Below are 24838 nucleotides of genomic sequence, written 5' to 3' on the forward strand. Positions count from 1 at the left end.
AAGTTGACTTTGGTGACAAGATCTCTGACAAGACATCACTGATGGCAGTCGACCGAAGACCAGTAAGAGTTTTTGAGATTTACAATTTCAATAGTCCTGAACAGTTCCGATGTGTTCCCCTATTTGTCCAGTTTGTGCAGGATGTACATGCGTTAAGGTTACAAAGGTATAATAGCTGGAGGTACACCAGGCTCAGCTTAGATAGAGCTCATCTGCCAATCCCAGCTCATTTACCAGATTCATAGTTAATGGAAATAGCTTGTAAGACAGTGCAAAGCAAGGTAAGCTTTTTAATTGCTAATCATAACATATTGGCACAACATATAGAATATATATTAATATTGCACAAATATTTAGCATTAAAATATTAAACAGAATTTGACCCTATACAGAACAGGTTCATAGAGCATCTCAGTCCAACCTTTAAATTAGTGGAAGACTGATGATCAGGGCCCGGTCAGTGGGAGCCTGTTTGATTACAGCTAATAGTGATGAAATGAGGATGACTGCAGAGGAATGAAAAGGCTCTGTGCATCAGCAGAAACATGGCTCGTGTCATCTGTGGAATTGACATGACTTCGTGTTGACAAACAGACACAAAGATGAACGGATGAGCGCTGTCATCTGCGCTGCCATGTGAAGGTCACTCTGGAGCAGCTGTTGACAGCCAGAACATTTGTTGGTAAACAAATCCATCTTTGCAAAAGGTCACCATTTGTTACCTGGCACTCACTCCTCCTCTCTCCCTCTTTGTCATATCCTCTCCTCCTTCCTGCTCCGTTTACCTCTGTAGCTCCAGCCTGACTTACATCTGTGAGGAGCGCCTGCGGTTGGTCTGTTACCGGGCAGAGGAAGGTGCCAGCCTCCAGTAGCCACCAAGCTTTTGCACGGGTGGAGACGTTACAGTTGTCTCTGGACAGCAGCAGGTACCCGGCCCTGCATATGGCCACCCGCTTCTCCAACTGGCTGCCGTTGGCCCCGTGCCTGCATGTCACCCACTCTCTCTCACACACACACACACACACACGAACACTCATCCCCTCCTGTCAGCTGTGCCATCCATGCAGGAGAAGAAACTGTCACTGTATCTCAACTAAGAAGACATGTTTCTGTGACAACATTCATAAGCACCTGGAAAACACTTCTGTTCAGTGCTCAGAGCACCGGTTAGTGCAGCATGGAAAAGGCAAAAGAGTTTGCATTTACCCCTTAAAGCAGTTTTCTGTTTCTCCTCGATATGTTCTTGGTTTTTCTAAATACCAAATGTTCACATGCTGGCTCAAAATCTACCTTAAATAAGTATAGAAAAGATTCCATTATCAGATCCTGATGATAATTAAACAAGAACAGGTCTGCAGGAAACCCCCAAGAACAGAATAACAAACAAATTCATAAGGAATTGAAAGGAAGGAGGTGGGAAGAATAGGCAGCGAGGGAAACATATTTACTGACATCCATGGGCTGTCACCACTCTGATTAATGGTGGTTGGAATCCCTGCCTGGTGAAAAGGTGTTGTTGGGGTTTAGAGAAAGCCCAGGTGTTGACCCAGAACTAATAGCATTCGATTTGGACAAGCTGTCCAACTTGCTGCACCCGGCTGAAGAAAAGTAGGAAATAAGAAAAGTTAGAAAGAGTGGAGATGTGGAGGTTCACAGCACAACCTTTGGACACTGAGCACCTGGTCTGACTCCATGCTGTGTTCAAAATCACTTTAAGTACTCATTAGTCAACATTAACGCACAAATGGTTTAAATAAATGAAAATATGCTTGAAATTTTTCAAAATTCCTAAAAATGAAATGCACACAACAAGCGTTGAAAGAAATGTACAGTAGTAGTTTAAGTAGTTTAAGATCAAATGACTTATTATCAGATCTGAATGATTTGTGTAGTCCAACAGTATCACATGCTGCATATCACAAAGCCACCGCAGAGTCAGCTCAACCTCCAGACTGAAAGAGACAACGACAAGGTCGCTAACCAAACTGTGGGAAGAAACATTCGGCTCTTCAGAGCATTCATGTGGTCTGCCCACACTGAAAAATTCACCAAAGCTCCTGTTTACATTTCTCTACAAAACATCACAAAAAAGAGCCGGCTTCATGTAATCCGCAGTACATTCGCCCGGAGCATCATCCTTCCCAGGATGTTTTACTGAGGGCACCAGCAAGTCCAACAGCTGGGGCATAATGAATCTTTGAGGCACTCGTTCTCCCATCATGTTGTGCCAGCCCCTGTTTCTTCCACCAGATGTTGCATGTTTTCCCCTCCAAAAGGCTCTGCTGCTTAAACAGGGACGATTGCGAGGAAAGCAGGAACCGGCTCGCTCCACAGTTGAGTCATGACTATGAGTTGATCGTTGGGTTAATTGCTTATCTCACGTTCATCGGACGAAGCCCTGTCACTCATCTTTTATGTACCGAGAAAATCAGTTTGATGGTAACTAAAGAGTCTAGAGGTTACGTTATTGATCGGTACGGCTGTTGTGAATAATTATGCAGCTCGAAATGACATTAAATCGTGTCAGCGTGCCTGCACAAAGCAGTACGTCAGCAGGCAAAGGTGAAATATGAGTTAATGCAGGATATTAGATGATGCAGAATGGCAGAGAAACATTCTGACAGAAGAAGAGTCAGCAAGGAGCACGATGTTTAATCTAAATGAATGAACAGATAGACAGACACCGAACTCCATATTAGCTGTAGTTCATCCTGTGAGAGTTAAAAAAAAATGAAGAAATAACCTGAAAGCTTTGTTCTTTTAGGGGCAAGATGACAAACATCAGAGAAAGTGGCCAATAATTATATTTTGGCGCTAAAATATCTTCTTTTCATTCGCTTTATCTGCTAATTTGGCATCCAACAATCTAATTTTTAGACAAAAAGAAGCACGTGATAAACATTAGCTGCCAGCTTTGGTTATTCACAAAACAAGTTCTATTAAAACGGAAAACCTTTCACTCGCTTCAGCTGCTGTTTTCGGACTCCAGAAAAATATCTCAGGAAATTCTGGCTATTATAAAGTTTAAGTTTTGGGCATTGAAAGTGACAAATGATTACCTGCCAGCGTTACCTATGAAAGTTAATGTTAAGGTAAAGTTAAAGATCATTGTGTGTGATTCAGTCTGTCGCTCACATGGCAGCATCGTCCTGATGTATAGCCTGATTTATGCTCCTAACCCTAACCCGCACCTGGGACTGTTTTTTCAGAGAACTTTTTTTAAGATAATGTATAAAGTCAGATCTAAGACCATTTCCTCTTTGTACAACCAGTCGCGTTGCCATGATGGACATTATAGATAGAGTACGGTTTTAAGGCTCATTGTTTCTGACTTCACTTTTCAGCTCTGGTGTCTCCTTCCCTGTTTAAACGCAGTCTGCAGTAAAACCTAAGAGCCAGTGTGCATGGGCTCTCCCCAGAATCAAGATGCAAAACTACTCTGGTCAACATTTAAAGACGCTGCACACCAGTGGCAGATCTTCACAGATGTTTCTGAGCCTCGATGCAGCTCAGATTGTTTGAGTACACCTCTTCTCTCTGCCTGACACTCTAGCTGATCAGGTGAAGTGCAGGTCACATTGCATTAATTATGTAATCATGTGTGTTTTCTCATTAACGGACTAAAGGCCAAATGTATTCAGTTTGCGATGGCACGAAATTGAGAGAAAGAAATAATCTTTTAATTAGCGGCAGAGGAAAAAGCGCATTGCTTGTCAAAACACTAGCTAAATCATCTTCTCTTCAGTGACTTGTTCAAAAAGTCAACTGTTTGTTTCACTCTGTGAAAATGAGCCCCGACCTTTCTGGGTATGCTTTGGTTTGTTAAGGTAGCTTTTAACTTTCACTAGGCTGATTTATTCAACTGGATTTTTGCCTCTATTTAGGTGAAACAGGCAAAGCAATTTTATTTAGGTCAAAGTGTTTTACAGAGGCGTTGAAATAAATTTAACAGTAAAACATCTGAATTTAATTTAAAAGATGTGGCGCCCACAGAAAGGCTGCTAAAATCTCCTTCATCTTGATCAATTTTTATTCTAGGAACGCCGAGTAAACACGTCCCAGATCCAGCACAGTGATTTACAGATGTGTTGTGCTTTCTAGGTTTTAGTGAGGACCTTCACAGCAGCACTCGGTCTGAGCTGAGCATATAAAAAGATAGACCTCTGGTCTAGCCTGCTGAAAATAAAACTGGGATTGTTAAGGCAGGTGTAGGACATCAGGGTGCGTGACACCAACTTTTCTTCCTTGATTTGTAGGTTTACGCGTCACGGATTCAAGGTGACAACTGACTTCTAACCTTTGTGCGATGTAGAAAATTCGGGCCCAGCTATGTGAGGGACTGTGGTGTCACTGCTATGCAGAGTTGTGTATTATCTGCATAGCAATTGTAAGAGACGACGTGATTTACCACAAGCATGCAGATGTTGAATAGGAAAGTCCAGCTAATGGACCAGATAAGTATCATCTCTGATGCCTATAAAGGCTGAAACACACTAAACTACAAACTTTAATGAGCAAACACTCAAAGGACAAACTAATGATGACACTGTATTATAAAATTTTATATGATATCATTTTATGACTTATTCATCTACTCCATAAACTGGCCATTTGTATGTGAACATCTAGAGTTACAGCAGTTACAAGTTACAACAGCACAATAAAATTTCTCTTTCCTAATACAAGCCACCAGTTTTTAAGCTAAAGCAAAACAAAACCCCCCAAAAAATAAATAAATAAAAATGCAGAGTATCTGTTAATTAGGGTTTGCTCCCTCTGTGTGATTGTGTGTGTTTGTCTGCATTTTGTTGATGTGATGCATTTAGTTAATTACACCATTTAATCAACCTACTGCCAGAAAAATCATGTTGCAGGCTAACTGAATTAATTGGGACTAGATGTTTTCATATATGTAATTAATTTAATTCATGTAAGTTATCAGTTTAGCTGTTAAGCTAAAGAGGGACGTGGTTAAACCTTGTTTTCTTTTTGGGCAAATGAAGAAATCTCTATGGGCTATCCTGTCACTGATCAATGCACATTTAGATGTTTAACATCTGGCAGGCCACTGGAAATTGGCTTCTATGGCAACATTGTGTTGCCATCATCCTCCCGTCATTAGCTTTCACCATTGCCCCGGGGTTCATAATGTCATTAGCTTACATAGAGATGCAGTAAAACGGTGTTACATGACGTTTCTCAACTCCTTTTATTGAAGTAGCCTGCCATGCAGCCTGTTTGTTCTATTCCATGGACACCACAGGGAAATAAGACATGATGAGAGTAGCGGCTTGATGAAATGAGGTTTAAAATTTCTGGTGTCGAACATCATTTAATTTGGGGATTATTGGCGAACAAAAACCATCAGAAAATCTAGGAAGAACAGCCCTGCAGTCATGGTGCAATTTCACAGGTGAAACTGGGCCAGTTGCCCTGCACAAGTTTTTATGCATTATCGGCCCTGATTCTGCAGCACGTCTATATGTAGTTCAAACAATGTTGCACACAATCTCAAAGTTGTGCCGTTGCTGGACTAGTTTTAATCAAATGTGCATTCAAAATGTTTAGCCACAATGACTGAAATTATGTAGTTGTAATTACCAACAGATGGGACGCTTTATCTGCACTTAAGGCGACTGTGTGCATGGGAAATGCAGTGTGAACAAGAATAATTAAGAAGTTAAAGTCATGTTTTTTCCAACTTGTGTTTAAATAATTAAAGCTATGAAATAAATTTGTTTTAAATTAACTATATAGTTGTAAGAACGCTTTGCCGGGAGCGACCATTACTTCAGTGCCCTGTGGTTGTGAAGATAAAGAGTTTTGTTTTGTTTGCGTTTTATTTTTCTTCTTTAATTTAAACCTCAGGTTTTGAGTTTCCTGGTAGGAACTACAGTGTCTCATGCGGAGATCTATGTACACTGAGACAGCAAATCACATTTATTAAACAGTACTTCATTTCTTTTTATGTATGTATGTGAATATATATCACACAATTAGGGAAGGAAAGGTTTAGAATACAAAATGTACATTTCTTTTGCAAATTCTTGAACTAAATTCCTCCTCCATGGGATTTTCAATTTTAAGTGAGCGATTTGCATTAATGGCAGCCAAAATGAATGAGATGTGTGGCGTTAAACAGTATGCCTCCTGAAGAAGGTCAGATACTATGGAATACGAGGTCAGTATAGTAACTTTTCCGACTCATTTGGGTTCGGGTTAGTTAGGGTTAGGGTTAGCTTTAACCCTAACTAACCCATGATTAAGACAAAACCTTCCCTTGTCACCAAATGCTTCTTCTTCAGACTGTGACAGATGCAGATTGCACCACAGCAGTGAGGTGCTACAGTGGGAGTCTGGAAAGTGATAAGAGCAGGTCTTTATTTATTTATTTATTTAATTTTATTGTATTTATTTATTTTTATTTTTATTTTTTATTTTTTGGGGGGTATTATCTATTTGACAGGGCAGTTCAGGGGGAGAGGGATTTGTTACCAAACTGCGACAACATCTTCAAGTTTGATGCTGCATACATTCCTCCTCATGAATTGACCATGAATTCCTTTCTCTTCTACCATTAGGCCTGGCATCAGGGTCCTGGGACACATAATTAATCACCATATTGCTTATTCTGTCCGGTAAGTTGATATGGTGTAATCAATACTGTAGCCTCTAGGGGGCTGCTTCAGACTTCAGTATTGAGACTCTTGATGAGAATAATTATCAAACCATTTTCTTTCACTTAAATGAGATTTCAGGCTCCATTTTTCACTTTAATTTGGATAAGAGGTGTATATGTAACTTAATGAGCTGGGGCTGACAAAAATGTGGCAGCTTAGCGGTTAGTGCTGTTGTCTCATAATAAGAAGGTCAGCGGTCTGATTTGCTCTCTGTGCCTGTCCAAAGACATCATGTTTGGGTTAACTGGTGACTCTAAACTGTCCGTAGGTCTGAGTGTGAGTGGTTGTTGGTCTCTGTCTGTCTGTCTGTCTGTCTGTGTGTTGGCCCTCTGATGGACTGGTGACCTGTCCAGGGTGAACCCCGCCCACACCCAGGGTGAGCTGGGATTGGCTGTTGGTCTCTGCCTCTCTCTGTATGTTGGACCGGTCCAGTGTGTGCCCAGTGTGAGGTGAAGCGGTAGAAGGTGAGTGAGAGTGAGTTATGCACCGCAGATAATGCATAACTCTCACATGTCTCACGTAAGCGCCTCTGCTGGTTCAGCGCACAGGTCCACCACAGCATGAGATGTTTGCAGTTCACGCTTCATTCAACAGAGGTCACTACAACTTGCTCTCGGATGAAGTTGGCACCTCCTCTTCATCAGAGTTCCCAAAATATGTTGTGTGCTGTCATGAAAATCTGTCTTTAAGGTGCCATTAACTAACAGCTTGTATCTTATTTCCACCCAATCTGATTCAGCAAACCTGCAAGCACAGGCGTGCTTTATTTATGCTGGTGGATTTTATGCATGACAGTTTTGCTGAGGGGAAAAAAAGTTCCCGCACCCCTCTTCCCCATGTTCCCCCTATTGATTTTGGCACTGCTTTGATCTGAATCTGTGCCAGAAGTGTCACTTAGATAAATCACTGTTAGCCCAAGCTGGCATAGCTCGGCACTGGTGACAGAAGGGAGAATTCCACATGGATCAAATAAATACAGATGTGGTATAATTAGTTGTATTCCCAATGAGCCTTTTGTCGGCATGTTAAAGATGCCTGGGATCAGCTGGCTTTCCTATCAGCAGCTTTTATCAATTTAGGGAGAAGCAGAAACTAGGTGGGTCACAGCCCATGTGGCCTTTTAAGAGTCCCATGTCCATCATGCACGTTTGGAAATAGGTCAAAATGAAATATCTCCAGTGCAAGAGAATTTAAACTGGAGTGAATTTTTCTGATGAGACTGACTTTTTTTTTTACCAGTACCAGTAAAATTTTACAAATAAAAAGTGGCTTTTTATTTCGCCTAGCCGTCCATGGGGTACAGTTAATCACCAGTTTTTTGCATGGTTGTTTGTTTTTTGTTTTTTTTTTGTTTGTTTTGGTTTTTTGTTTTTGTTTTTTTTTTCCTGAGGTGACAGCTATCACGTAATTAATTTCCTTTTCATTTAACCTTGATTCAACCGACCTGAGAGCAAATTTTTATTTATAATGTCCTCCTGCAGCAAAGGGAGTCTTAAATAGGAGATCAGAGAGAAAGGAGAAAAAAAAAAACATTAAAAGACAACAGAGCACAGAAAAAGCAGACACACACAGAAAGATTCAGACTATATCTAATGTCTCTCTCCTCAGTTTCATTCCAAACACATCAGTGTATTTGTATAAATACAGAATTATTTAAACTCTGTTGGTGCATTGCAACATTGTGAGCGCTGCATTAGGTCTGGGATCTCCAACACTTTGTGCAAAACATGCTTTGATCTTTACTCCAAGCAAAGGCAGCACTACTTTAAGTGCCTCATCCTGTAACAAAAGGTTTGCACATTCGCCACATAATGTTGCCATCACACCCCTTGTGAAATTGAAACCCACTTTTTTCACACTCGCAATTATGGGCCCCTTCAGGAGGGGACGTATTTATGCCCAGCAGTTAGCAATGCATTGATTTAATACGTTTCTAATCAGGACATACAGCTTCAGGGCCTGAAATGTTAATTTTTCCTGCTGCTTACAAAGTAGCCTTTGATTTTCTGTCATGGCAGTAATTACCGTTTTTTTGCCACTGGAAAGGGAGAGAGCTTTGTCTTGTCTAATTATGAGGTAATCATTGCTGTAGTGCCAACATGTTGTTCTCACCTTTTTGTTAATACTATTTTAATTTTATTTTTACAGCTTCCGGCTATTACCTTCCCTTCTAATTCACACTGTGACAGTGTTAACACGCAGTGAGCGTTAGCTTATGTGTGCCTGCGTATATCTGTGTGTGTGTGTGTGTGTGTGTGTGCAGCAGTTTAGTGACTGTAATTGTTGTGGTATGGGTGCTGTTAATTACTGGAGTAAACGGTTGAATCATGGTCAGGGCCCTTTGTGGTTGGAGAGTGGCGGCGGCAGCAGAGAGAGACAGAGGGCTGGAAAATTGTTTTTACCATCTGGGGACCAAGGGAGAGGGAAGGGGAAGCAGAAAGGAGAAAGGGGGAACAGCAGCAGACAGAAAGGCCCAATTGATGGTCGGAGCCTAAGGGTCTGGGGGTCCATATGGAAGGCAACACTTTGCCTTGCGCTTTATTGCACACCTTGCTGTTTTAATCAATGGCAAGCCTGTTCACAGAGCCTAGAGCAGCAGTGGTTGTTTCTCATTGTCTCACTGCTACTTCCACTTTCCCTGCTCCACTACACTCCAGCACTTCTTACCAAATCTCTGAAGAGCTATGCAGCACTTTCAGGCCTGTCTGGAAGCTGCAGAAGGGGAAGTGCTGCGGAGAAAACGTTTGCGCCGTGCATGAGGTGAAAGCTCCTATCTTGTAATGATGATTTGATACGCTTTTGGCTGTGCTGTTCCAATTTCCCAGCAAAGCAGGAACAAGAATGTCGACACCTGCTGTGATCAGAGTCATTTCTTGAAATGGAGATTCCATCTGAATTCCATTTGAATGTTGAAAGTAATGAGATTAGGCATGTTAACACCCAGACACTGGGAAGTGTGCTCGTAACACCATAAATGTGCTAGCCAGCAGTGGTCTGACTTCTTTGTAACCCCTCCCTGAGTGGAGGCAGTTCTGGTAATCACCCCCCTCAGACTGAACACCATGTTGAGGAGTGAGGGAGAAGGCCACAGCTATCAGGGAGGCTGAGTGTTTGATTGTATCACGGAACTCTTACGAGAATATGAATATTTTGTTAAACTGGACCCATTTTCTAACACAAAACAGCGAAAGATAACTGAAATGAAGGGCCTGCTGTTCTCATTCAAACTGGATAAATATTAACAGCAACCAGACAGTGTCTGGACAGAGCGCTGAATTGTGCGTCTTGCCTCTGATGGAATGTAATGACTATAAAGGAACAGCCCATCTGAATTCTACTTCATCTTGTTGGTGCCATGATAGTGGGCAGCTCCATGTATGAGGAAACACAAAGTGACATAAAGTCTTGACTTTAGATTTTACTCTTTACTTCAGATCAGGCAGCAACAACTGTATTTCATCTGTCTCTTTGTCGTGGCAACTTCCATGTGTTCATAAGAGACCTTATCATGTAAGCAACCCAGGAGAGATCACAGAACTGAACACATGCAGAACTGCGAACCTTCTGGCAATGCTTTGTGTAATTCTTTGTTTTTTGTTTTTTGTTGTTTTTTTTTTTTAAGAGTTTTATTTAATGTCTTTGTATAATTAGAGTAATAATTGGAAAAATGGAAATGGTAATTGATTTCACCACAAATATTACAATGTCATGGACAGAAGGAGAAAATTCTTGAAACTTCTGTAATCAGACACACTTTGCAATTCAGAAACAATTGTTGAAAGGCTGTAACTTTGGCGTACACACGTGTATTTTCATGTGACGTCTCCCTGCTCACTGCTGTTCACATTAAATAAAGTTGAGTTGAGTTGAGTTGAGTCAACATCAAAGTACCGAAGGAGAAAATATTTTAGATTATTTCATTTTGTGAGGACCCAGGAGAGAGTTTGTAGAGAGTGAGAAGGTTTTTCCTCAGTATTAGAAATAAACAAGGTGCTCAGCAGAGACAGATTTGTGCATTGTGGACAAGAGAGAGCAACGTAAACTGACACTGTCACTGCTGTTCGCCTTGTTGTATTACAGCCTTCACCATTACTTGGATTTGTGATTAAATTTAGCAAAGTGCTGCCGATAGTTGAATTGTCCAGCCACTCTCAATTAATGTCTAGGGAGGGTACCTGAGAAATCTTAACACAGCAATTAACAACTTAATTAAGTGCCACAGCCATTGTGGCACTTCTGGAGCTATGCAACAAGGAGTGTATTGATTGCAGGGGATTGCCAGTTGGTCCCCAATTGATCGCTGAATTGATTGGCTTGGATAGGCATTTCTCAATGACTCAGAGAAGGAGTTATTGTGTGTGTGTGTGTGTTGTGTGTTTTGTCTCAGAGGAAGTGGCCGTCATGCCGCCATGTGACACACTGATAATGACCTGCCAGACAGGCTGCGTGGCCTCTCCCATTCCCCCCTGGGTGTGACACACATGTCCTCTGTCAATCACTCACTCTGTGCGTCTCTTTCACCAACACATATAGACACACACACACAGACACCAACGGAAGCCCGAGGACTGTGCTTGAATCCTAAGTAACATCTGCAGTCTCTTCATTATAAATAATCTTGACAGGGATGCAGTAATAAATACATACACAAAGGGACACACACACACACACACACACACACACACACACACACATTACAATGCATTGAAGGCACTGGACGCACCTGGACTAACACTTCAATAAGTAATTTTTAATATGTTTTTTTTTTTTTTTTCTTTAAGTTTCTCCTTGTCATTTCTATGAAAAAGGAAAAAACAAAGGCACACTGGACTCAGATAAACACCAGAAGACAGATACAATTATACATAGACACACACAGGAAAGCACATGGATGCACCCAACAACCCAATCACAAACACACACACGCCAGTGCACCCTGGGGAGCAGTTAGGATGCAGGGTGGGGCTGGATGTAGGAGGGGAGTAAAGTGGTGGTAAGACGTCAAATAAACTGTCATCTCTTATTGTGTCAATGAAGTAATTCCCTTTTAAAGGCTTGACCCCTCACCCCAGAGGAGCTCGGCCAATTGCACAGAGCATTGCAGGAGTCAGGAGGTGATAGCAAATGACATGGCCAGGGGGGGGGGGGGGGGGGGGTCGCTCTGGCAGGCTCATTCTGCACCACTTCACCAGGTAAAAGGTGTTTCCAAATCAGTTGCTGGTTGCTTCCACTAGGAATCAATAATTTATCTCCAAACAGTCATTCGGGGGTAATCCAATTGTAAGAAATCTGCAATTTTCAAATGTAACTTTAAATGATTTTGATATTAGAGCATTTCACATGAACTATATTGTGAATTATTTCGAGTTGGATCCTATAGAACAGCATTTATCTTTCGATTTGAGTGCTTTACACCCCCTGCCTTACTGGTCCCTTATTTTACCACTAGGGGGGAGTATTATATGGACAGATTTGCATGTTGCTCTCAATGAAATAGTATGACTTTTTGGCACAGGGCTGCTCAGCTATGACTTAATATGTTTTTGGCAAATGCATTCACTCTGAGGAGGGTCGCACAATGTTAGGCCTTGAAATTAAAGTTGATTCTGAGGATTTATGTCATAAATACAGACGTTAAGGATCCGTGTTTGTGTGTGTGTGTGTGTGTGTTTGTTTGTCAGAGTGCCTGACAGGCTCAGGTCTCCCTGCGCCTGCTATGGTCCTGAGGTGGTCAACTTATGACCTGTAATTACATTACTATTTTGCTCTCACATCTCACCGGAGCAGGTTGTTGGTAGATGCTTCAGTTCCCTCACTTCAATGCCTCTGTTGCTTTCACTTGCCCAGCAAAATAATAATGATAGTCCAGGGAACAGACAGATTTAGATTGCACTACATGTGCCGCAGCAAAGAATAAAACCACAAAAAAATGTTACAAGAAAGCTACGAAATGATACAAGAGAATTGATTTATTTTTTCTCCAAGGTGTCATTAAAATGCTTAAACAAGGTAAACTTGAGAAAGCAGCCCAGCAAAGACAGCAGCAATGCTCAACATATATTTTTTGAAAATGGTCTGCATTAATTTGAATCAGAACTTGTAAAATAGAGAAGAGGTAAAGATCTATCTGTTGAGGCTTAATTGAAGGTTGGGTCCAGGTCGCATATGTTGCCCTTGTATAGTTCTGTCACATTGTGGTGTAACGGAGCCTCAGCTGCAGGATTGCAATTTTTAATGAAAAAGTGGGGGCCGCCACGTCCAGGTAAGACCCCTGGAGGCTGTTTTTCCAGGGCTTTGTTATATCCCACAATGAGGGAGTGTGGATACATGCACTCACACACACAAATACACACCCACAGATTTAACCTGACAATGATAGCTGTAGTTGTAGCTGATAACACACACATCGTGTATTTTCCCCTAAAAGCAAATGTTGCACTGTATCCGTTATTAATCTGAAAGAATCTCAAAAAGGCATTAGATGTCAAATGCCTTAAAACTCCCATCAGGGAGCGATATACAGAAACATCTGAGGTTATCACACGCCCACCAAATGTCAGTTTGGAAATCAAAGGAAAATTCTTGTTCAAATAGTATAAAGCAGTCACATATTTTAGAGTTCTTTGTGGGTCCATTGTGGTGTTCAAGGACAAACTTGTTCAGGCTTATTGCTTTTAATTGAATTGCCATGAAATGTAGTAATTTTCTTACTTGAATACAACTGGTCTTTTCTTCTCCTTCATTAGTAACTAGTTTTGTATGAAGAACAAATGTTGGCCTTCGGTTGAGATGAGTGCTGATAAACAGATTAGCCCCATGTCCCACGAAGTTTCAGAACTGTTCTTTAAATTTTATTAGTGATGTGTACAATGGCATTTTTGGTTTCGATCCCCAAAAATGAGCACACATTTCAAAGAGCCTGTTTTGTAAAGATAAATTTAGGTGTAAGGTTTTCACAGGCAAAATCTTTGATCTCAGAGTCTCAGAGAAATAGACGCATATAACCTTCCACAGTTCCACCTTCCACCTTTTTTCACCATTCTTGCTGTAAAACTAGTTTGAATCAACTTGCCATTTAGTGGCGTTGACATACAATTTAGTTCATAATAAATATGATACATTTGTCTCACAGCAACTTGGCCGCACATAGGATAAGGATTTTACTGCTAATTATTTTAGCAGCTTTTTATTTTTTTTTTCCCCCATCGGTTTTGTGGGAGTACGTGATATGAGAATATGGCTTCAGAAAAGGCGAAGAAAAGCAACCCAGTCTTCAATGGAATGTAATAAGAGCACAGGCCCAGGAGAGAGAAAAACAATCATAGAAATTAAATGATTAACTTTATTTGGCTAGCAGGGATCCTTTCTTAAGACAAAGTTCCTGGGTCATCTGCATAAGTGGCTCTGAACGTTACTACATCATTCAAAAATTGGCTTTTACAGAGCGAGCCAGTAATTATACCAATCAGGCCTGTCGTGCATCAATAATTTACAAATAAGACAACCAGCCTTCCTGACTTAAAACGTTTTGCTCAGCAGTTCAGAAATCTTTCCAGTGACACCCATACTGGACACCTGACTGTGACAGTTTAAAATGGTCAGTTTTAGTAGTTCTGTTGTCCCTCCTGGATTTAATCTAATTCTGTTTTCTTCGACCATTCTCCTGCTGGACACACAAACCTGCTTCTTGTCATAATATAAAGATTATATTCCTCCCCACATGCTGCTTCAGCTCCATTAAATAATCATGATAGAATAATTGTGGAAGCAGTTGTAATTTCTGTAATTGATGATAAGTCACATGAGTGACAAAACTTCCAGTCAGCTGAGGTATGAGCAGTAGTACATTAGTACAAATCCCTGTACACGAGAATAGCAATAACAATACATTCATATAATTATCTACAAAGAATGGAAATCACTTTTAATATGAAAAGTTCATCTGTTATAAATCAGCCTACATTAAGAGCGATAATGGCAGGCATGATCATTTCCTCCTCTGCTACGCAGGAATATAAAACTAAAGTTGGATTTCACACTGCCATCATTGTGCCAAAGATTATCCGACCTAAATCTACTCCGTGGCAAGAATAATCTCAGATCAGCAAACAAAAACTTTGCTGACTTTCCTAACTTGGGTTTTTAAAAATTACAATATTTTATTAATAATATTTATTATGAATAATTCACTTTTGGTGTGTCAAGTGTTATAATTATAAGAACTAAGCAGTGGGCCATTCAAGGAACCAAGAGTAAATGAATTTTACACAGGACTGAAGGGTGAACAATGCTCTCCCCTATTCTTCTTTGCCTATTGTAACAATTTTGTGTTATATTTTGGATTGTATTGTAATTTTATGTGTATTTTTTGGCTTGTGTATTATTGGTTTTTTACTCAAAAACCGTATATCTCTTCTAATCTTTCCCTGAATGTTACATCTGACTGATGTCCTGGAGGTGAAAACTGTTTCTGCAGGTAAGAGCTTTGCATGAGCTGCAAAAGAAAATCTTCTTGCTGATGTTAAAGTTTAAATACACTGTGTTCTGCAGATCCCACAGAGGGACTTAGAATCATAAAAATGCTGTTCAGACACTATTGGTTGTTGTGAGCAGGAGGTCGGACATCAGGCAAGATGATAAAGATCTGAGTGTGCTGGCAGTCAGGAGAATCACATCTGACAGGACGGACTGGCCAATACCACCGCAGCTTTCCACTGATTCACTCATTACTGAATTAGGTACAATGTCATCCATAGATGAGACCGAAAACTATTCGTACAGTTTTATTGTTCTGTAATTCACAACTTCACAACAACAAATGCTTTCTGAAAAGCATCATGTCAAATACAGATCCACAGAAAAATGTTTCAAACAAGAAGGTATTGAATAGAAATATAAAACATAAATAATAATCAGTGTATTTTTTAAATCATATTATTTCTTTCTCTCATATCTCTTTTTTCTTTTTTTTTTTTTATTACTTTCACTGTTCAGCTCTTTGTGTTAGGCTATATATGACATGTGAGCACTGACCATGATGGCTTCTTTCACACACCAAAGGTCAGAGGCATCACTTACAGAAAGAAAAGGACCCCCCAAACAGTCACTCAGCCATTTACCTCATTCCCTATCAATTATTGACAAACAGTTGTCAGTTGAAAAGGCGGCCAGACTTTCCGTTGAGCTGTTTGATGAATATTTCAGCTGACAAACAGGCCACCTGACACTCTGCACCAAAGCAATGTGTGGTTAGAGGGGCTGCTCTCATCTTGGCCACAGTCATGTACACACATATATATATGCAGTTACAGTATTGTTGTTGTTGTTGTTGTTTGTAAGCTATTGTCTGTTTGTCGCTTTTGTTTTCCCATCATTCAACAATCACCATTAATAACACATCATATACTTGTAATACAACATAGGCTGACATGCAGAATGATATTTACAAATTCGTGTTTCTTATTTATTTTTTTTATTATATATATTTTTTTTTTTTTCATTTAAGCGCTTTAAACTTTCTTATAGTTCAGAGCCATTTTAAATATTTTTTGTTATCATAAACTACAGCATTTCATTTATCAGGAATGTTGTAAAATACCTATTGCTCCATGAGCTCCATGTGAAGCAACTTAAATATTAAAAAGTTTATGCCATCTATGAGGGCATTAAACTGAAAACAAGTGCTTTATTTTATAAAAGAAATACCAATTTTGGATGGAAATATGACCTGTTCCACATATGTGATTCAGTTCCAGGGGAAGGAGAATAATTTGGAACAGGGCAACCTTTGAAAATATTTAAAGTTAAAGAAAAATACCTTTTAAGATGGCTCACACTGTTTTAGTTTTCTCCTACTTTAACTGACACCAACATTTTTTATGTTCCTTTGCTGGCATGAAGAGTGTAATGTCTCTTTGTGACCAAAAAAAGTTCCACAAATGTGGGTGTTTTTATGACATTTTTGTTTCCACTTTCATGTTGTGTGGAAAACAACATCCTGTAGTCACATCTTGTATTCGATAGAGTCACTTGACCACAGCATGAAAGAAGAGCCAATAGAGCTGTGGTGAACTGGTGACGGGTTATTTATGTCTGGCTCAGTTCAAAATCAGCCTCTGTAGAGGAGACACACCCCATAAATTTTTCTATGGCCCCTATGAGCAGGTCAGGAAGGCACCAATATTTCCTCTTTATTAGAAACAACAGAACCAACATGCAGCCATAAAGGGGACCTCAGAGGTGAATCTGAAAGAGTGGGAATGGCAGGGAAAGCATGCTGCTCAGGGAGCTGAGAGGTAGTCACACAATCCATTTCTTTCCACCAGCCTGTCCATATATTTGTGCATTTCCTCATAACTCTCACACCAGTGACTCACAAACTTCATCACAGGTCAACTTGGAGATGAACTTTAAAGTAAGATGTAACAAATGATCGCCGCCTCTCAGGCCATTCATATCTTTTGAAGTGCCATAACCCTCAAAATATCCTGACCTCAATCTGGAGTCTGCATGTTGAAGGCCCATCTGAGGGAAATGGTATCGATCTGAGCGGGGACTCTGGCAGCATCAATAAACAACAGGCTTCAGAATTCAAGGCTGAGGAGACACAGCTCTATTTCAGCAGCAGGGTTCGCGTCTGGGTACCTGAGCTAGGATGTGGCCCTGGACATGGGATAGGACACTTTCTTTTCCCTGCTGAACAGCAAGTCCAGCATCTTTGTGAGACCTTTTTATTACTAATTATTACTCCTAATTATTGCAAATAATTACATACATGTTAAAGAGCATTCTACATAGAAAGCTGCCAAGTGACAGTCAATATCTGCAACTGCAATGAATGCTTAAACAGCAGACAAACAGCATTTCAAGAGTTTCTATATCAGCTTTGCAGTGATGGAAGACAACACTGCCTTCAGTTCATTCATCAATAAACACAAGCCAACCAATAGAATTGACATATAATAAATCTATTTGGACAGGAAGTTGCATTCCCCAAAAGCAGCTATAAAGAAAATACATGTACAGTAAATATTGGTCAGTCTTTCTGGAGAATTATCTTGCTTTCTAGTTTACTTGCTTTTCCCTCTTTGTTTAAAAAGTTAAATAAGTGTGTCTCATATATTTAGAGTCAAGCTGAGCTCACTTTGTGCTAAGCAGCTTCTCAATAACTAGAAAAGAGGTACAGGGCAAGAGAGTAGGTCTGATAAAATGGCTCTTAATTACCAGACAGTGAATGCTGGACATTCCTTTTCCGCTTTCTCCTCCCAGCTAAGTCAGGAGTTTGATTTCTGATAATGTGGATTGCTGACTGGGCTTCATCCTAGTTGCCCCTAAAGCAGAAGGACCTAACGTAAAGTCCTGGGAGATTATGTTTGACAAAGTGCCGTATAGATCCCCTGTTTTTCATCAGAGGGCAGTGCTCGGTGAAGCATTAATCAGCATGCTTGATAGTCTGGCTTTGTTTTCCCCTTTACTCACCTGTAACAATTAGGCAAAGTAATAATTTCAGACATTACATAGAAATCAATGGGTGTTAAAGCCAGCTGTTGGTACAGGTGAAAATGATGAGATCAGTTTGGAGCAGGTCGATGCAGTGAACTTGTAAGTTGTGTTAACAGTATCTGTGTGTGTGTGTGTGTGTGTGTGTGTGTGTGTGTGTGTGTGTGTGTGTGTGTGTATGTGTGTGTGCCTGCTTGATAGCTAGATATTGGCACATCCACATTCTTGTTCTTGGAACTGCAATCAGAGTGAGCAGAGACAATGATGCAAACTGTTTAATCATAAGGCCCAAACAACAACGGTTTTAAGTGTCCCTTTGTGTTTTATTCAGTTATAAACAAGTGGAAACTAACAATTAAATTCTAAAAACTAAAATAATAAAACCCCAAGGTCATGAAGACATGCAGTTCCCTTTACACCTCCTGCTCGACACATGCAATGTTGAGTGAACATATAGAATAGTAATTAAAGGCCAATAATATAAATTATGTTTATCTTCTCTCTCATCAAACTTGATGTCACACAGTGTCATGTACAGCAAAAGAATACTAATGCCACATCTGTCTTTGGATGGAGCATTCAGTAAATCCAATTTGGAGTGAGGGGCTGAGCTGCCGACACAGTATGTCGCTTTTAAACATTTCTCTCTGCAAAGCTTTGCAAGCATTTTTTTTTCTGTCTCCATAGCACGTTGTTCACTAACATGACATTTTGGCTTAATCAAGAGTGAATAATGATAATGATGAGGCTAATCACATCGTTCACAGGCCAACATTCACAATGCATTCCCACTCTACTGACTGTAGACTGTAAGTACAACTTGAAAACGTGTGGTGTTTAATTTTCTAGCTCGGAGTCAAGTATTTTCATATCATATAAAAAAAACCAAAACATTTTAACATTTTTTATTGTCAGGAAATTGGTCGTTTCTCCTTGTGAAGGAGTAGCAGAAATTCTGACTGACGCTTAGATAAATCATCTTATATCAAAATAAAAAAGGCAGCAGTGGCGCCACCTATATTCTGCACATACATGTCCCTACTTTGACCCCATAATAATGCACCATTGGCAGCACCATTGGCAGCACCATTGGCAGCACCTAGGGCAGTGTAGGCCTCTCACTTTCCAGTAAAAGCATACACGATGCGTTGGTAAGGGGAAGGGGGTCTTTTATTTTGAAAAGCACTGAGCGGATGTTGATTCCAGAAACGCTACCATTGAGTCTTCCTGAAAACTAGCCGAGTGGCTAAACACGCCAGATCATATACTGTAAAACTTTGTCTCGGAGAGCTGACGAGCACGAAGTTAGGGCCAAAGCTAAACCTCTCACTCAGTTATGTCGTGACCCGGGTTGCTGGCAGCTGTTGGGTGATTTTAAATGTCCACATCGGTTAAGACAGTACTATGTCCGGGGCAGGCTGCTAGCATCTGTTAGCACGACACCCGAGGAAGCAATTTGTTTTAGCTAGCAGAGACAGCAGGACGGGTCTTATTATGCAGTTTGTTTCTGGCTCTTTATGTTCGTAGTCGACTTAAATAACCCCTTCGCAATGGACAGCGAGGCAATAGTGATCCGTATAAAGACGCCGATAGGAGACATGGACTCGTCCGTCGACTGTCCATCTCTGCTCAATTTCAATGACCTGCTGGTGAGTGTTCAGACTGACAGCCGTTTGTTCACCTTAATGCACAGCTGTACAGAGTAAGTTTGTGACCACACTGAGTGAGTGCAGCCATGCGTGTCCTCCTCAGTCCTGAGAGAGCCTCTGTTGGTCACGTAACTTTCACAGTTTTCACCTCTTCCAAACATTTCAGGTCGCCATCAGAGATGTCATGCCTGAGGCCACTGTCACCGCCTTTGAGTGTAAGTGCGTGTTTAAACTTTGTCTTGCTTGACTGCTTAAATAGGGCTTATTTGACACAGCAGTCAGTTTGGAGGACGACAGGAATACCACCACAGCAATGGGATTTTCTGGTTTTCTCTGTTTTCTACCATCGCAAACTTGTTATCTTTGGAGCTTGTTGAGACTCAGGATCCCTGTGACAGTTTCCACTATTGTTTAACTTTTTAGAGACTAAACAATCAATGCCAGAAATTGTTGGACTGTTTTCTTTCAAATTGTTAGTCGACGTGAAAATCCTGGTCCAAAGCTGGATTGGTTAATAATATTTGAACTGTTTTTATTTACCAGTTGACTTCATCATGCAAAGTGTAGTTGCATGATGAAGTTAAGCCATGCCCATGACCGCCCTGCACCTTAAAAACTGCATCATTATTCCTACTTGTGCCATTTTTCAGGGTATTTAGTAGTTAAGTTGTTTCAAGCATCTTAGAGAAGTAACCAGTGTTGTTCTGTGGGTTAGGGCTTTCTCGTCGTCTTCATGTCAGACTCAAATGGTGATCTTGATGTTGTTGATATCAGGGCTTGGTGTTACGCCAGAATACCTAAACTAACTAACTGTCTAGCTCATTCTCAGGGAAAATTACAGTTTCCTCTGCAGATAAAATTATTAGTAAGGAGCATTTTTGAAAAATAGCTAATATAATGCTTAATATCAGTCCTGGTAAATGTAATCAAAAGAAGTTTTGTTGATAAAGTAGGTGATGATGCAAGTTTGTTCGTGGTTTTTAAGATCTGTTATGATACCTTGGCAAAATTGTTAGCCTATTTTGTTTGATGCCATGTTAAAGCATTAAAAAAAATGGCAAATCACTGCCTTTCAAAAGTTTTAGTGCTGATCTATGTAAATTCATTAAAAATGTTATATGCAATGTTATTCACTTCTTAACAGTTCAAGATAAATTAAGGTCAATAACTATTCGTATAGCTGCTTTTCTTTACATCGTCTTTGTTAGACTTTGTCTTGAAAGTTTCCACAATATGCAATGAGCTGCATTTATAATGAAGAAATACTCATGATATGTGGTTTGTGGTAGGTGTGTGTATTGACTCTACCACAAGGGCTGTGAGATAATCTTCTTTTATATTCCCAAATCAATACAGCTTTGTAAGAAAAGCAGGCTGTCATTGAAGTTTCTATAGTGTTGATAGCTGTTTGTTTTGCTATTTTGTTAAAATACAAACATTGATCATTTTCTGTGTTTATAGATGAAGATGAAGTGGGGGACAGAATTACTGTAAGAAGTGATGAAGAACTCAAGGCAATGTTGTCATATGTGAGTATTTCTTTTTTTTTTTTGTCACACATCCAACAGTTGTAAGAGATTTCGTGGCAGGTGTTTCTTCTTCAAAAAGTAGCTCTGTTGAAAGCTTTCATCTTAAGGTCAGACCTCACTGATGTGATTTCTGTCTGTGATGTATTTCACGTATTTGCTTTATGTCTTTATCTTTTTTGTGATCCATCATCTGGTCTTCATGTGCAGTGTTTCCTCTGGGGTTTTTTTCAGTGGTGGGGGCAGGCTCTCCGGGGGTCGGAGGGGGGGCGTGACAGCGTAAACAAATGGCACTTGACTGCATATTTAACTTGTACAACCTATTTATTGGCTGGCCAGTTGAAAATAGCTTTTTCCCTTACACCCACTACAACATATATATCTCAGCCATGTACAATGTCAGATAAAGGCTGAATGTGAACAGTAAAAAACAAAACAAAACAAAAACCCTTTAACAGCTAGATGGGGCTGTAGAATCAGGGGCAAAATTTCTGATCTGATTCAAAGTGTGAACATTGAAATACAATTTTTTTTATTTTATTTTTATTTTTTTACCTAACCATCATCATTTATGAGTCAGTAAAAGGGTAATGATACCTAACTAGCGTCATCTTCATCAGTTGTCTTTCTCTTCTTAGATATAAATAAATATTTGAACAAGCTCATCTGAAAATGCAGTCAGTACATCGTGGCGTGTAGATATTAGCTTAATGCTATCAATTAGTTCACCCATGTTAGTGTCACTGAGTTGGCACCGGGCCCAAATAACTTAAGCTACCGGTATATTACGTAACACTAGCTGGTCATCAATACTTTGTGAATGTCTGTTTAACTTGTAAAATCTATGAAAAGTTATCTTAAGCTAATAAGTCTGCCTTTTCTCCAGTAAGTCGCTGCCCTATTTTCTAGGACGACACTCTTCTGGCCCTCTGACCTGGTGCTTGACATGACGTCACTTTCATATTGAACTATTAGAAAAATTTAAATTTGGATTCCTACATTATTCAACAGAAAAGCTCTCGTCATAAGCAGTAACACAGCCAAAATCTGTAGAGATGGAAATGAGATCTTTTTAAATCACGTGACTGTCTGCTCAATATGACGTATTTGACGTAAAACAAACTAAAAACTAGAAATGCTTGGATACAATACCCATGGAACATCACCATGAAATACCACTAGTGCAAAGTTTGTCAAAAAGTAACAGCCTTCTTGTCAGCCACGTCCTAATTTTATATGCAGGAAAAATCTTGGCAGTTCCACAGTTTTCAACTACTTAAGGGGATTTTTTTTCCCAATCCTGGTAATTGGTACTGAATTTTGCTTTTCTTTTCTTTTTAGTTCTCTGTCACTGAGTAATAATCTTGGAGACTCTGAAGTTTTAACAAAAGAAACCCTGGTTCTATCGTACAGTCAAAAACAGTGGTCTAGTAGAACAGAATATAAACTGTAAGTTAAATGGAGCATATTTTGAGTTGCTTCCATCTCTGTGCTGATATTGTATTCATCTGCAAATTTGGCAGTCTTTGGAAGCAAGTAAACACACCCAGACACAATCCGACAACCCATTCAGCTACCCAACCTAGTGCTGTACATTTTCATATTCGACTATACTTACTGTTCATGCCACGGACAGAAAGAGTAATGGCGTGTAATGGGTTTCACTACGAGGTACACTGAAAGCTAAATGAACTGTCAATTTTTATTATTTATTATTCAGTACTTAAAGTTTTGCCTCATTAGAGAGCAGCCCCCTGGGCTGCAGAATTGTTCAAAATCTACTTTCATCTGTGGATGTCTTTTACCCCCCATCAGCTCACAATGATGCTGCAAGAGCCATAGGCACAATTTACACTCGTAGTTTTTTTTGTCCGTTTTCATCATGCATTCACTTCTGGTTGCTTTTTAATCATTAAGTAGCAAAGGGTAGCAGGGTGATTAAGCAAAAAGAGACATCTCTTTGGCGAGACAGAAAGCTGTCTCACCAAAGAGCATTGTGAAACAGAGAAAGGAAAATGCATTGAAAATGCATTGACATCAACCAGCATCATTATTCACAAACCGTGCTGCAATTTTGTCTTCTACTTTCAGTCATCTCAAACTACAAGTAGTTTTTGAGAAAATCACAGTATTGATCTCCCAAAAAGGTTGCAGGAATTTCCTTTCTTGCATTTGATAGTGCATCCATTATTTTTTTTATATTGCATCTCAAATTTTAATCAGAATTATTTAAAAACCCTGAAATGGTCAAGTACTTTTGCTCCATTCTTTTAGGAGAATATGTAAAATGAAATTTATAATTCCAGGTAGCATAAAAATGGTAAATGCATTATGTTTATCTTAATCTGATATGTTGTGTATCTGTGTGTTTTTGAATAGCAACCTACAGTTGGAGCCGCTAGTATTATTGGTTGTCAAATGCATCAGTAAATTTAAAAGATAATGTTTTTAATAACATATATTAACTTTATCCTATCGATCAGTACCTATGTGTTTGCATCTATTTGGTTGGACTATCTAAAATGGGTATAGATTCTCCTTTTGTTTCCAAAGGCATCATAGCAGCTTTTTGTTCCAATGCTTCCTCAGTCTTTATTCAGATGCTGGGACATGTTTTACCGGAATATTAATGTATGGGCCTGACCTTGCTCTATCCAGCAATAATATTTGGTATCAACAACGCTGCACTTCAATTTTCTGCAATGAATTTGGCAAATATTTCCACAAGGCCAGTAATGGTTTTCTACTTCTCATGGGACAGCCAAGTTTTCTACTTCTCTCAGGACTGCGGCATGTTCGAAAAGGTGCTGATCACTGTGAAAATACTGGGCTCACTAAAATATAATTTACACAAGCAGAGTGCTTTAAATGTCTTATACAAGGGCTTGGCACATCAGCAGTCATTTGCATTTGTATTCAGAGGATTATTTTACTTGTTGGGGTTGTTTGCTGCGTTTGCCATTTGGTCCCCATAGAGACCCCAGTGGATTTTGCTTTAGTGTTATTAATTCCAGGTGAGCAGACAGCTATTATGAGAAATTAATAGGAATTAAAGGAAACCGGCATGTAGGGTGAAAGGTGGGATAATTCATTAGAGTCTCTCATGGTTTCTTTTTGTGTGTCCATGTGTTTCTGTGTTTGTGATAGTAAGTAAAATATTAGATACATTTTTCTTGTCGCTACAAAATGTTCTCATCTTATACAACATCTTTGTTTTAACATAGGTGAAGCTGTAAAACATGTTCCTTATTTTGGAGCAAAATGAATGTTCAGCACTTAATTAATATCAGTCTGTCGAAGTCATTTATTGTGGAAAGTACCCCCCCCCCCCTCCCCATCACTGAGAACATTGATTGCGACATGCTCCTGTGAGGCCCACTGGTCTTCGAGGCATCTCTAATCATTGTTCGACACCTTGAAAGACAGACGCCTCTGTTCAAAGTTAACGACTGGCCTGTGTCAGGTGCTAAAAAAAACCATGTGA

At 39.8% G+C, this 24838-nt stretch overlaps 1 protein-coding gene across 1 annotated transcript in view; it reads left to right on the top strand.

Annotated features, from left to right (window-relative positions):
* Positions 1 to 19394: 19394 nt before the first annotated feature.
* Positions 19395 to 24838, top strand: part of map2k5 (mitogen-activated protein kinase kinase 5) — a 46516-nt gene continuing 41072 nt past the window's right edge. Inside the window, exons 1-3 of the mRNA XM_029497804.1 lie at positions 19395 to 19828; positions 19995 to 20043; positions 21290 to 21357. Of these exons, the coding sequence (XP_029353664.1) occupies positions 19697 to 19828; positions 19995 to 20043; positions 21290 to 21357 (249 nt within the window). The 5' untranslated portion in view covers positions 19395 to 19696. The remainder of the gene's footprint in view (positions 19829 to 19994; positions 20044 to 21289; positions 21358 to 24838) is intronic.

This window comes from Echeneis naucrates, chromosome 3, assembly GCF_900963305.1.
Source record: "Echeneis naucrates chromosome 3, fEcheNa1.1, whole genome shotgun sequence".
Classification (NCBI taxonomy): domain Eukaryota; kingdom Metazoa; phylum Chordata; class Actinopteri; order Carangiformes; family Echeneidae; genus Echeneis; species Echeneis naucrates.